Raw genomic sequence first — 12,101 nt, forward strand, 5'->3', positions numbered from 1 at the left:
ATAAGGAGCGTTGGTAAATTTAAAACCAAAAACATTTCTCTATAACCTATAACGTGACAGTGGATTGCATATTGATAAGCATTAAATCCTTTCCTCATAAAAAATGTTCTAGGCTATCTTCTTGCAGTTCTTCAACATTGCTTGTGTAAACCCTAAACAAGACTTTGTATGGATTTCTTTGAAAATAGACTCTCTTTGCACCACTGTTCCATAAATAACACATTTGTTGTGTACCCAAATATTAGAAATCTTTTCATGAGATGGGACACTCATGTTGGAGCTGATAAACTTTTCAGCTCCGTAAAATAGAATAGCCATGGATTGGTAGGTTTCCAGGAGAGCCAAAACTTTTGCATCTATAAATGATGAACAAAAAAAGTAGTTATGTGTGTTATGTTAGAAAGCTCAGGATATTGTTAAAAACATAACTCTGCTTAAGGCTTCTCTGAAAGGTCAATCTTTACAATTCCCATTCATCAATGATAATCGCTAATAAACCTTTGAAACATTTACAGAGCAGCTGGATCAGTTCTGCAAATCAATTCAACATAGTACACCTCAGTTTAATAATTAAGTGGCTCCTTAAAGCAGTTTATTATTATGCAATAAAAGGGGTTGCATGAATATAAACTTTTCAGATCTCTATTTGTACACAATGTCAAAATCCACCTATCTTCCATTCCATTTATAATTATGCTAGACCCTGTTGTTTGTCTTTCACATGAAAATCTGAATAATAAACACAGAGGCTTGTGGTTGCTAGGTGACTAAATCTGAACTAGATGAAATCAAGTCATAAGAAAGCAGATTAAATCTGTTATTGTCAATTGTCCCACAATTTTAATTCACTCTGAGATTGTACAGCGACCCTCCAACACAGCTCTTTTGATGTGTGTGCGCACACACACACACACACACCACACCACACACACAAAAACTGCAAACGTACAAGTGCATACATGAGTACAAACAATAACATAAGTGTCAGAGGTTGTTGCCTTCAGATTAAATGCATATAGAATTGCTTTGGACGGAGAAGGCTTGCACTCCATTTTATGCTATAGTTCATTTGCATAGGAAATTTACAACTAAAACATTAAAGCTTTCTTTAGACATCCAAGTACAACATTGTATGCCTAGATGAAACATTTCTTGTACACATTCTTTTGTAAAGTGATTAAAATAAATGTGTATGCTTGAACATGGCAATAGCAGTGACTGCATTAATACACATCAAACTTAGAATGCAACAGAGGCAGAAGTACCAGTTCAGGGTCCTGGAATTCTTCATGATATTATATCTTAAATTATATAATTGTTTAGAGAAAATGAACACACAACCCAGTCATTTCTTTAAAGATAAGCAGAGAAATCTGCCAAAATTTATACTGTGGTTTCACTTTTCCACAAACCAGTCTTCATTCCAACAGAACTCTGGGATTGGTCTGTGCCGCTCATGTCCTGCTCTAGCTCGAGCACAGAGTTTCTTAGGGTCCCATTTGGGGAAACAGCCTCTGGCATGGTGGTGGCGACACAATTCAAAGGATAGGAGCAGCGCTTTGTTTCTTGCTCTGCAGAAGTGGCCACTTTTAAATTGTCTCTGCTGGAGCATCGTCTCTGAGTGCTGTGCATGGTCACTCTGCTTGCAGCAGAGGGAGGTAGAGGGAAGGGTTTGCGGCTCCCGCTGCTGCCCCCGTCACTCCCCTCTGAGGGGCTGGTGGCTGCCGACTCTCCCACCCGCTTTCCATTCGTCAGCATGCGGGCTTGGTTCTCTGAGAGACTGTGATGGATGCTGCCATTCTCACTTGTGGCCTGCTTGTAAACAGAATGCGATGAATTGAGGTGCTCCGAACCTATCGGCCCTAAAGCTCCAAGACTGCCGCCCCCTCCAGCAGACCTCAAAGCTTTGAGGCGGTAGTGGCCTCTGCCCTCACCTCGATGATAATGCTGATAACTCCCTTGTTTAGTTCTGCTACTGACTTTTCTCCTCTGGGGATGTACCGGTGCTGATGAGTTTATGGAGGGCAGAATATTGTTTGTAGGCTTTGTGATATTGTCTGTACTTGTGCTTGTGTTGTTGCCTGTAGGGACACGTGAGGAGTTGCCTTGATTCTCCTGCGCCACCTGCAACAAGTTTGTGAGCTTGCACGGCCCAGGTCCCATGCTGCTGATCCCACTTGGCGTAGAAGATGACCTGGCTGAGGATGAGTTATGAGAGTTATGAGATTCAGCAGGTGGATGGCAGTTGACAAAGAGCTGGGATCCTTGTTCAGATGTTTGCACTCCGTTTCCAGTGGTGCAAGTGTTTGTAAAAGTAGACATGGGATGGGAACGACGATAGCCCGGGCAGCAACCCAGCCATGACGCCTGCACATCACGACGTCGGAAGCAGTAGTGCACCACCAGAAACACCCCTAAAACCGTGGCGACAATCCCATAGAGACAGCTGAACAGCAAGCTTGTGCGTCCTGTTAGCCACACTGCCATGGCTCCACAACACCAAAGAGCCGCAAACAGAGAATGGGTGGCTACCAACACGGAGAACTGTGTCTTCAGTGAGTACTGATCCTCTGGAGGCACAGCTGGGGTTATAGGCCTCCCCCCGGAGTCTGTGGAGAGAAGGCTGGTGCTCCCTGCCAGTGCAGGAAGACCCTCTGTCCCAGGAGAGGACAGGGTGGTTCCTGTGCATTCTTTGGACACACGGTGCCTGAGGCGAATCACAGTGCACAGGAAATAAATCCAGGTCACCAAGACCACTAAACCAGCAGGGACAAAGAAAGACCCTAGACTTGAGCGCCAGATCAGCCAGCAGCTGCAGAAAAAAAAAAAACAATAGTCAACACAAAACATTTACTTCTTTGTGTATTTAACACTGGAAAAATTCACTGCCCACTACCAAGTAAAACAAACAAAGTCAAAAGCCAAATATTTTAGTGAATAAAATAGCTATTCACTTACTAGGGGCTATTGTCTCCATAGTTGTTGACATTGACAGCTGCAGTGATTCCACAAATGATGAGAGGAACCCCATCCGCTATTAAATAGAACCTGGAATAAAAAATCAAAAACGTTAAAAATGCCATGTGCACAGTTCTCAAACTTTTTTTCCCCAGATAATTGGTTGCAAGTTAGTATCTCATAAAATATATATGAATATATACCTAAAACAATATTATGAATCTCAACTTCTGCTTTAATTCATCGCCGCTCAGAAAATAATAAAATCATATACTCAGGTTTATTCAAAGTAACATTTAAACTTGGATGACTGTATGCAGTCCAAAGACCTTTAAAGCACTAAAATGGCGTTAAACAAACTCTAAACAAACGCATTTGTTTAGAGTGGCATTTGACTGTGCTATCTAAACATTATTAGTCAGGTTTCCAGTCAAACTTTCACTCCATTTTCTTCATGATTTTATGTTTTAAAAAAATCTTTTGTCAATCCTTATATGCTTTTTAGCCTAATCTCATTCTTTTAATGTGTAGCTTTTATTCTCTTTAGCTATTTGAATTGCTTCTATGCCACTGCAATATACTTTTGGCTTTTTTTGTTGAGAAATTTGAATAGCCTTGCCACTGAAATGTGCTGTAGAAATAAACTTGCCTTGCCATGACTTTTTTGTTTAGAAAGTCAGATATTTGGAAAGAAAAAACTTCTTCAGCACCATTATTGACTAATTATGTTTATTTGATTGCTGGCACTGTACAGAACACAGTGCAGGGAATGGTAACTCCTCACCGACAAGGCATGCAAAACAGAAATGGAAATTTTATATTTAGGCAAAACTGCTTTTTCCCTTAAAAATGGCTCCCAGGGAGGGGAGCATTTCCAACTATATAAAAAGCTACCACTGCACATGATGCTGTTGAAAATGTGACGACTAAATGCTCTATTGTGACCCCAAAATAACGATAATGTTCATTTTTGAGGTTTTTGAGCTTTGCGGTTGGTAACAATCTGAGCAAAGTAATCCACCACAGTCACTGAACAGATTGTCAAAGCACATGTCAAAGGTCAGTGATTTATCACCTCCTGACCCCTCTTGGGTCTTCGTATAGCAAAGGGGCTGACTGGGTACCCAATGAGGTCAGGGGCACAGTGTATAATTGCGGCTTTAAGATCACAGGCAGAGTAAAAGAGGGTTGGGGAACAGAAGGAAATTGTAATGAATACACTGCAGTCCTTGAGTCACCAGCTTAGATTTATGACAACTCCCACACTTTCTCTTCTATTGGTGTCACAAATTCTTCCTCTCAAACATCCCTAAAATTATCCAGTCAATGTCTGTTTCTTGCTTCACAGCTGTACTTGGTCACTTCCCACTTTTTTTTTTTGAATCAGTAGGACTATGGTTAGAGGGCACAATGGCTGCCTTTATTGAAGCACAGTTTGGGTGGCCTAGCATGGCAACTTTTTGCAACTGTCTAAAACTTAAACCATATTGACAGCAGACAATACTCTCATGGTACAGGAAGCGGTTGAAAGATCATGGTGGCTTTCTCACTGACCTGAGCATAGGTCGCTGAGTGGGTGGAGGGGAAGACTCTCCTTCTGTCTGACGGGGCGTTCTCCACACAGCTTCTTTGTAGATTACCCTGGCGCTAACCCCGATCCACAGCAGTGTCGATAGTGAGGAGTAGTGAAGAGCAATGCCCACCTGTCATGTACAGGGATCAGAAATGACGCATAACATACAAAAAGTTACAAACTGTATCCTAAAGTTAACAATAAAAACTCACGGCCTGGCAGACTAGAGGATAGCTGGTAAGGCTAATGCCTCCTGCATAGACAGCTGATGTCATGGCGATGTGGAAACAAGTATTCAGCAGGGTGTGCCAACTTTTTCTTGATATCTGTATCGAACTGCAGAAAATATAAAGACCAGATAATTAAAAAGAAAATAAAGAGGAAACAAAGGATCTCTGTTTGACAAACACATTAAAGCACCTGTAGTGTATTATGTGTGTGATGATGATGGTGAAGAGGCAGAGAAGCAGCACTGCAGTGCACGTGTAGACCACAGGGTGGAGCACACTCACAGAGGCTGAGCTGGAGTTAGGGAAGATGGGTACTTCCTACAGAGAAATCAAAAGCAAGATAGGTGAAGCTTTCATCAACACTCTAATCTAAATGAACCAGCTGAAAAAGCCAATATCTACCTGCAGCACCGCATAGTTGCCGAGCACAGAGCAGCGTATCATGGATGTGCTGCCGTCACTGTGGATGAGCTGGCAGCCTTGCTGACTCCAGCCTCCCAGCTTCCCTGGTGCTGTGTGGCTCCACTGGGCTGCCACTGCATCAGTGCCTGGGTTCAAGTGGCGTAGGGACACCCAGATGGGATCAGAGTAGTTCCACATAGTGCAGCCGTCTGTCACAGAGTGAGAGACAATCGTCAACATAAAACAACACACATTTTTCCCTGTTTTTAGCACAACACAGAAATCCTGTTAGTAAAGACAGCAAATCTTGCAAGAAAAAGGCAAGGATCCAGACTGCAGAGCACAGTTTGCCTGCGATTAATTGGGCACAGGACTATGCAACTTAAAAAGGAAGTGCAACATTAAATTATTGGGTTAAAATGCAATTGAATCGTGTTTTTTACCGAGGCCTACAAAGATGACAGGAGTGTTGACACTTCTTCTGCGTGATTGTTCCAGATTATTACTGGAGTTTGGCAGCACAGGAAAAAAGCTTCCAGTTCGGAAAGCCACAAACTGCAGCTTACAGTCCGCAGTGGCATCCGGGGGAAACAAAGTGGCTGGAAGAGTCACAGAAGCCAGTGCTACAGAGTTCTAAACAAAAAAATAAGATGTAGATTATACTTAATGAAGAGATATATATTTAGTTGCACCAAAATTAAAAGGGGCCTACGGGTAAAGCCTCACTTTTAGGGGGAAGTTGTTAAGGGAGGTGTTATGGGAGCCAGTGCTGCAGCGGAAATGAAGACGTTGACCAGGTCCAGACTCTGACATCTCCACTCCTAGGCGTCCTGTTGGCGCCTCACGGTGATAATATGCAGTGCAGGTTATACCAGTGAAGTGGGCTGGTCGGATCAGGTGGGCCACCATCACTATATTCTTAGACACCTGCATGATCAAATCAGATGTCATTAAAAAGACGGTTTACTACCTTCCTATAGCTTTGTTTTATTGTACAGGCAAAACTCAGATCCACGGTCGTTCATACCATAGAGAAGTCTTGAGCTTCACCATGCAACTGAGGCCAGGCTAGAGTTTCCAGGGAGTGGACAATGGAGCTGCATACTTTTTTTTCTCTCTGAGCAAGAGCAAGTATCTGGTCATCCACCTGCATCAGGTTGCTGCCCATATCAACAATGACCTCTGACAACTGCAAAGGAACGAAATTATTAGAAAAACGCATAAAACAATTACACCAAAGTTTTTTCGTAAAACATTAGAATCTGCGCTTTAAAAATCACTTTTACCTCTCGCTGCTGTCTGACATATTCCATTAACTTCTCCATAATTTGGGCAATGTACAGCACGTCCACTGAGTCAGTGAAACCTGCCACCTCCAGCGTATATGTTCGCACTTGACGGGCCACAGTGACGGCATTGGATGCATTGATGGGTGTCTAAAAAGAAGAGTTGAAACAATTTCAGCTTCACTATCAGGTCATCAATCTGTACGGTGGCATAGAGAAAAGTACCAACCAAGATGAAGGTATGCAAGACACGTGTGATGCCATTAGTGTACTGGCAGTTGGAATAGTCTCCCTCGTGCCACTTTCCGGATCGGTCACAGTATCGAGAGGCTTTTTTCTGCTCCATCACCCCCTCCACAGACAAGGAGGGGTAACGAAGCTGCAGACAGTACTGATGGGAGGTAATGCCCGCCAAAGTTCTCGGCCACCTGTAAAATAATCATCATTTTAAAAGACAAATTTAGAGAGTATTTGAGACTTAATTTTACTTGAAGTGATGAGAAACCATTGCAACTAAGACTGACCTGAACTCCCCGCGGTTGTTAACAACTTTGTCTTCTGGGCAGAAGGAGGCGCTGTTCTCCAGCACTACGATTTCAACAGTGCGAGAGGTGTTGCCCCGTCCGGTAGTAACCACACATTCCCACTCTCCGCTTGCTTCCACGTGAACGTTGGATAGTATAAGCTCACTAAATGTAGAAAATTGTGTTGGATTTTGTTTCATCTTTACAACAATAGAGTGAGTTTCACAAAGAGTAGTATTTACTCTACCTGGTGATGAAGGTGCAGTCATGCACCACACTATCCTCCAGCTGGACTCCTCTCTCAGTGTCAGACGTTACCAGTTGGCCGTTGTGACGCCAGTGCAATCCAGTGGTCTTATCCACCAGGGCAGCAGTGCAGTGGAAGGGCAGCCGGTCGCCTCTGAAAACCACCTGACGCTGGGATGGCAGCAGCGACAGGGTGTGGAGCTCAAGTGGACCATCTGGTGTGAAAAGACATAAAAGGAGGCCGATGCAGGTCAGTTAAATGTTCCACAGGATCTTAACTGTGTTAGGAAAAAAAGCAAAACACTTTTTAGTTTTGGATTTATCCACCTTCTGTGAACAAAACAACCCAATATTTTATTTTATATGCTTGAACTTTTATGGCAACATACAAAGCAGGGCATAGTTCTGAGCTGAAAGTATGGTATAAACTTAATAGAAAAGCTTTTAGCAGCATTTCAGGCCTCCCATAATAAACCCTATAAAGTGAAACAGCATTTTTGTGTATTTACTATTCACTCACTTAAAAGAAAAAAAAAAACAACACAACTAAAGTCTGGTCAGGCTGCTGGAGAGCATTTCTCAATAGCAATGTACTACTTTCAGATGTGAGGTTTGACTGATATTTTGAAAACAAGACTATCCTTTGATCTAAACCCTGCCAAAACTTTTTTATGTAGCTCCACCTGCATGTTTTCTACAAAATTATATTGAATTCATATATTTTGTTAATCCCAAATGGAAATAGAATATAATAAAATGAAATTGCACTCTCCTATTGAAGAGAGCCCATATTCTCTGCTAAAGAATAGCATGCTCAAAGCACAATGCTGCTGCCCAGAGGCTCCATGGTTAATAATTTGTGAAAATATATAAATTCAATTCATTTCAGTTTATTTATATTGCGCCAATTCACAACACAAGTGATTTCAAGGCTCTTTACAGAGACAATTTACCAGATCCTACAGTCAAATTGGTTCAAAGTTTTCTATCTAAGGAAAATCAGTTGATTGCGTCGGCTCATTGACTCGAAGGCAATCCCTTACACTAAGCATGCTTGTAGAAACAGTGGAGAGGAAAACTCCCTTTTAACAGGAAGTAACCTCCAGCAGAACCAGGCTCAGTGTGAGCGGCCATCTGCCGAGTCCGACTGGGGTTCAAGGGGATAGATTATCCATGTTATATGTACCAGATTATTTAGAAAACAATGTTTAATTTCCTTTCATGTTTCAGTTAATCTTTACCTTGTGTTGCTCTATTATTTAAACCGCAAGACATTAAGCTGAGGTTTCTCAGTGTAACCTTACAAAAATGTGCAAAAACCCAAACAGTATGAATACTTTGGTAAGATATCGGGTTATAAATGTGTGGTTCAGCAGCCAACTGAATGCAGACAGTTGAGGTGTGTTATTGAGATATTTGCTAACATACATTGCTGATACTTTGAGATGACATATTAAGGTGGAATCTTTTTGCTACTTAGAATTATCACCTTCTAATTAGCAAAGATGGAAGAAATCAAATGACTTTGACATTGGAAGATTGTGAACTAGAGGTAACCCGCTTAATTCCTGTGCCTCACAGCAGCCAGGTCCTCACCACAGCTGAGCTGTATTTCTCTCAGTCCTCGCAAGGGTTTTCCTCTCAGTGTCCTGGGGTAGGCACACAAGGTTTCCTCTCCAACACGCACTGATTTGTTGCGAAAGAAACTCGGCATCCAACGCAGCCCGCAGTCACAGGACAAGTAGTCTGAGTTGAAGTTTCTGCAGAAAGAACTGCCATTCATTACCAAAAAAGTCCTGCTTATTCTACTTCTGGTTAGATTATTACAAACATATGAAAACTGTTTTAACAGACTCAGAATGGTACCTTTTAGCAGTGTTTATGAAAACATTTTTTTGTACTATTACCACCACAAGCTTCTGCATATTTTATCCAGATTTTATGTGCTAAACATTAGACCAAAATAAATAATGGAAGTGGAGGGGAAATAAAGCAGATGTCTTCCTTCTTTTTTTTTTTTTTTTTTGTATAAACTAAGTTTCTTTTAATCTGTTAATTAAAAGTCTGTGGAACTCATTTCCTACAAGAGTCAGTTGGTAAATAGAGTCCACCTGTGTATAATTTAACCTCACTTAATTTAAAGCTGAGAAACTCAGATGATTTTCAGAGACCGGTGGTGCACCAGCATCATAATGAACCAGGAACATAAAGTAAGTGCTGTGGAGAGGTTTACTTTTAGGTTATATAAACTTGCCCCAATCTTTCAACTCTACATATTCAGCCATGTATTCAAAGTCCAGACCAAACTAAAACTGAAAATCTGTTACAAGACTTGAAAGTTGCTCCTCATGGATGCTCTCCATTAAGTCATTATAAAGGTGTGTCCTGACCTGTACAAAAGGTCTTGACCAAAAGCAGAAGACTCTGATCAGATTAAGGTGAACTAAACTGGAAGGTGTCAAAACATTGCAAGTGTAAGCTATTTTGCATAAAAGAATCTGTCAAAATTTCTGTCTCTAATATAAGTAAATGGTAAAATCTTTTAAATGTCTTTCTCTTTCAGTTTAAAATTTACTACTTTTAGTGATCTTTCACATAAAATACAAGCAACAATATATAGAAGTTTGTGGCTGTAACATGAAAAATTAAAGGTTTTGGGGAATAAAATCCTTTTCTGAATTATTTTTGATTTTGTTTTGATTTGATATAATATGGGTAGATTTTATTGCTTACAGATTCTTGAGTGAAGGCAGCTCATCAAACACTCCTTTATCCAGGGTCGAGATAATATTGCCAGAAAGGTTTCTGCAGGAAATATATTATAGATGAACAAGTTCTCTAAATACTTGAGCGACAAGCCAGAGTTTGTCTTATTTTATGTAACAGGTGGGTTGGGGTCTTACAGTTTAGTGAGGTTGGTCAATCCCTGAAACATGTCTGCAGTCAGGCAGCCAATCCGGTTGTTGGACAGGTCTCTAAAAGTGTGAAATATAAAAGGACTGTGTTAGCTGTTATTGAATTAATATCTCCCTTGCAACAGATTGTTGTGTCTTGACTCATTCATTGCCCGAAGATACAATATTACATATCCATTTGACATACTGGGATGATAGCAGAATGCTAACTTAATCTCAGAATCATAGAGAGCTTGCATTAAAAAAAGTCTCACACACTTTCCCTTATCAGGACCCCAGCGAACCCATGGAAAGCTTTATCATCAGTAGGGTAGAGCAGGGCCCCTGTTCTACAGTCAATCCCTGAGTGTGATGTATAGCTGGAGCCAGAGAGGGATCTGCTCTGCTGCACCTCTGACACTACCCAGCAGAGAGCTGTCCAGAGCATGTGTTTATCTCCCCCTGTTTGTTTTGAGAAGCCCCAGACCTTGCAGGGAAAATACAAGAAGAAGGAGGAGGGACGAGGTCTCACGCAGCGCAGCACAGACAAACACGTTCGACCCACGCTACAACCAAGCATCGGGGTACTTGAATACAAAACAGGGCAGCAAGCGGCTACACAATGTGGATTGTCAAATTCAGTGCCTTTTAAGGACCATAAGCATAGCCCTGCTGTTTCTACTGAGGCTATGGGGATGATATCCCATAAAAAACTGAAATTTTAACCCAAATTTTGTAGCTGAAGAACATCTGGCATACGTATGTAATGGGCTCCCAAAACAGTGAATGTAAGAGTTTAATTCAGTTAAATCTGTATGAAAATACATACTTTTGCTAATTTACATTTAAACGCTAGATATTTAATTGGACTTTGAGGCATGTTAGTACATCTACTCACAGCTTGCGAAGCTCAGACAGGCCTTGGAAGGCTCCAGGCATGATGGTGCTGATGAGGTTGTGCTTTAGGTCCCTGGAAATATAAAAAGAGGTACTTCAGCATGTGTATGCAGTGTGCAAGATGTTCAGGTTTTTAATAAATGTCAAATTGATTGGTGTTAAAAAACTAGACTATGAAATATATATAATTATTTTCTAAACAACATTAAGAAAAGGGTGAGTATCAGTATGTTACAAACCTTTTTTTTTGGCATATACTGTAATACTGTTTCCTTTTCAGAAAACCACAAAAGTCCTAAAAGTACAAAACACCAAAAGCACAATATACCTTCCACTTGAACCAGATAAGTAACTTTGGAATATAATTTTTAATGTAAAAAACATCTTATTTTAAGTATGTAGGATTATCTAATGTACCTAAAATCAGCTGTGTACATTACCGGTTGGTATACATAGTTTAAATGTCTTAATTGAGTAAAGGACCTTTAACCCCTTAAGCCCCAGAGCCTCCTATCAAGGGGCCTCGAACTATTTCACAAGAACAATAAGCTTTTTGCTCACTAACTCTTAGACTAACACACACTTATCATATGTCCAGATCTTCAACTGAGACTCTTCTACAAGACTGACTACTTCATTCTAATACCCACCAACCACACTGTGCCAAAAAAGGTAGCCAAAATATAATTTATGACCAAGTTTGTGTTTCAGTGGGCTTCATTCTACCAAACAAAAGTACAGTAGCAACACCAAATGATGCATTTCTAATGTAAGCAAACAACACACTAAATCGGCTGGAGACAAACTCTTTAGTAAAACTTTGATCATTGGCAGCTGATCATCCTTCAAAAGACACCAGCAAAACCCAGCAAAGCAGATAAAATTTGTCCCACCTTTGCTGTTCTTCTTTTTCATCAAAATATATTTTTTTATCAAAAAGCAGTTTCTAGAATATATCCAAGCGATAGTTTATAATGTAGCTAAAGGCTACTTCTTCTACCTGTATTACGGTACTACAATATGCCTATATTTGAAATCTATTACCTGGAGTAAATCAAGAAGGCCTATGTTACTCTTGCTTGTGATTCACT

At 40.8% G+C, this 12,101-nt stretch overlaps 1 protein-coding gene across 1 annotated transcript in view; it reads right to left on the minus strand.

Annotated features, from left to right (window-relative positions):
- Window positions 1-808: 808 nt before the first annotated feature.
- The window catches only part of adgra2 (adhesion G protein-coupled receptor A2), a 57,715-nt gene continuing 46,422 nt past the window's right edge, over window positions 809-12,101 (minus strand). The window contains exons 3-19 of the mRNA XM_038285750.1: window positions 11,012-11,083; window positions 10,123-10,194; window positions 9,953-10,024; window positions 8,816-8,979; window positions 7,221-7,434; window positions 6,974-7,138; window positions 6,679-6,877; window positions 6,450-6,599; window positions 6,191-6,352; window positions 5,890-6,090; window positions 5,607-5,796; window positions 5,164-5,372; window positions 4,952-5,079; window positions 4,744-4,867; window positions 4,513-4,661; window positions 2,959-3,048; window positions 809-2,812 (exon numbers count right to left, since the gene is read on the minus strand). Of these exons, the coding sequence (XP_038141678.1) occupies window positions 1,384-2,812; window positions 2,959-3,048; window positions 4,513-4,661; window positions 4,744-4,867; window positions 4,952-5,079; window positions 5,164-5,372; window positions 5,607-5,796; window positions 5,890-6,090; window positions 6,191-6,352; window positions 6,450-6,599; window positions 6,679-6,877; window positions 6,974-7,138; window positions 7,221-7,434; window positions 8,816-8,979; window positions 9,953-10,024; window positions 10,123-10,194; window positions 11,012-11,083 (3,790 nt within the window). The 3' untranslated portion in view covers window positions 809-1,383. The remainder of the gene's footprint in view (window positions 2,813-2,958; window positions 3,049-4,512; window positions 4,662-4,743; window positions 4,868-4,951; window positions 5,080-5,163; window positions 5,373-5,606; window positions 5,797-5,889; window positions 6,091-6,190; window positions 6,353-6,449; window positions 6,600-6,678; window positions 6,878-6,973; window positions 7,139-7,220; window positions 7,435-8,815; window positions 8,980-9,952; window positions 10,025-10,122; window positions 10,195-11,011; window positions 11,084-12,101) is intronic.

The sequence above is a fragment of the Cyprinodon tularosa genome, unplaced genomic scaffold (assembly GCF_016077235.1).
Source record: "Cyprinodon tularosa strain WSP-4 unplaced genomic scaffold, ASM1607723v1 ctg214, whole genome shotgun sequence".
Classification (NCBI taxonomy): domain Eukaryota; kingdom Metazoa; phylum Chordata; class Actinopteri; order Cyprinodontiformes; family Cyprinodontidae; genus Cyprinodon; species Cyprinodon tularosa.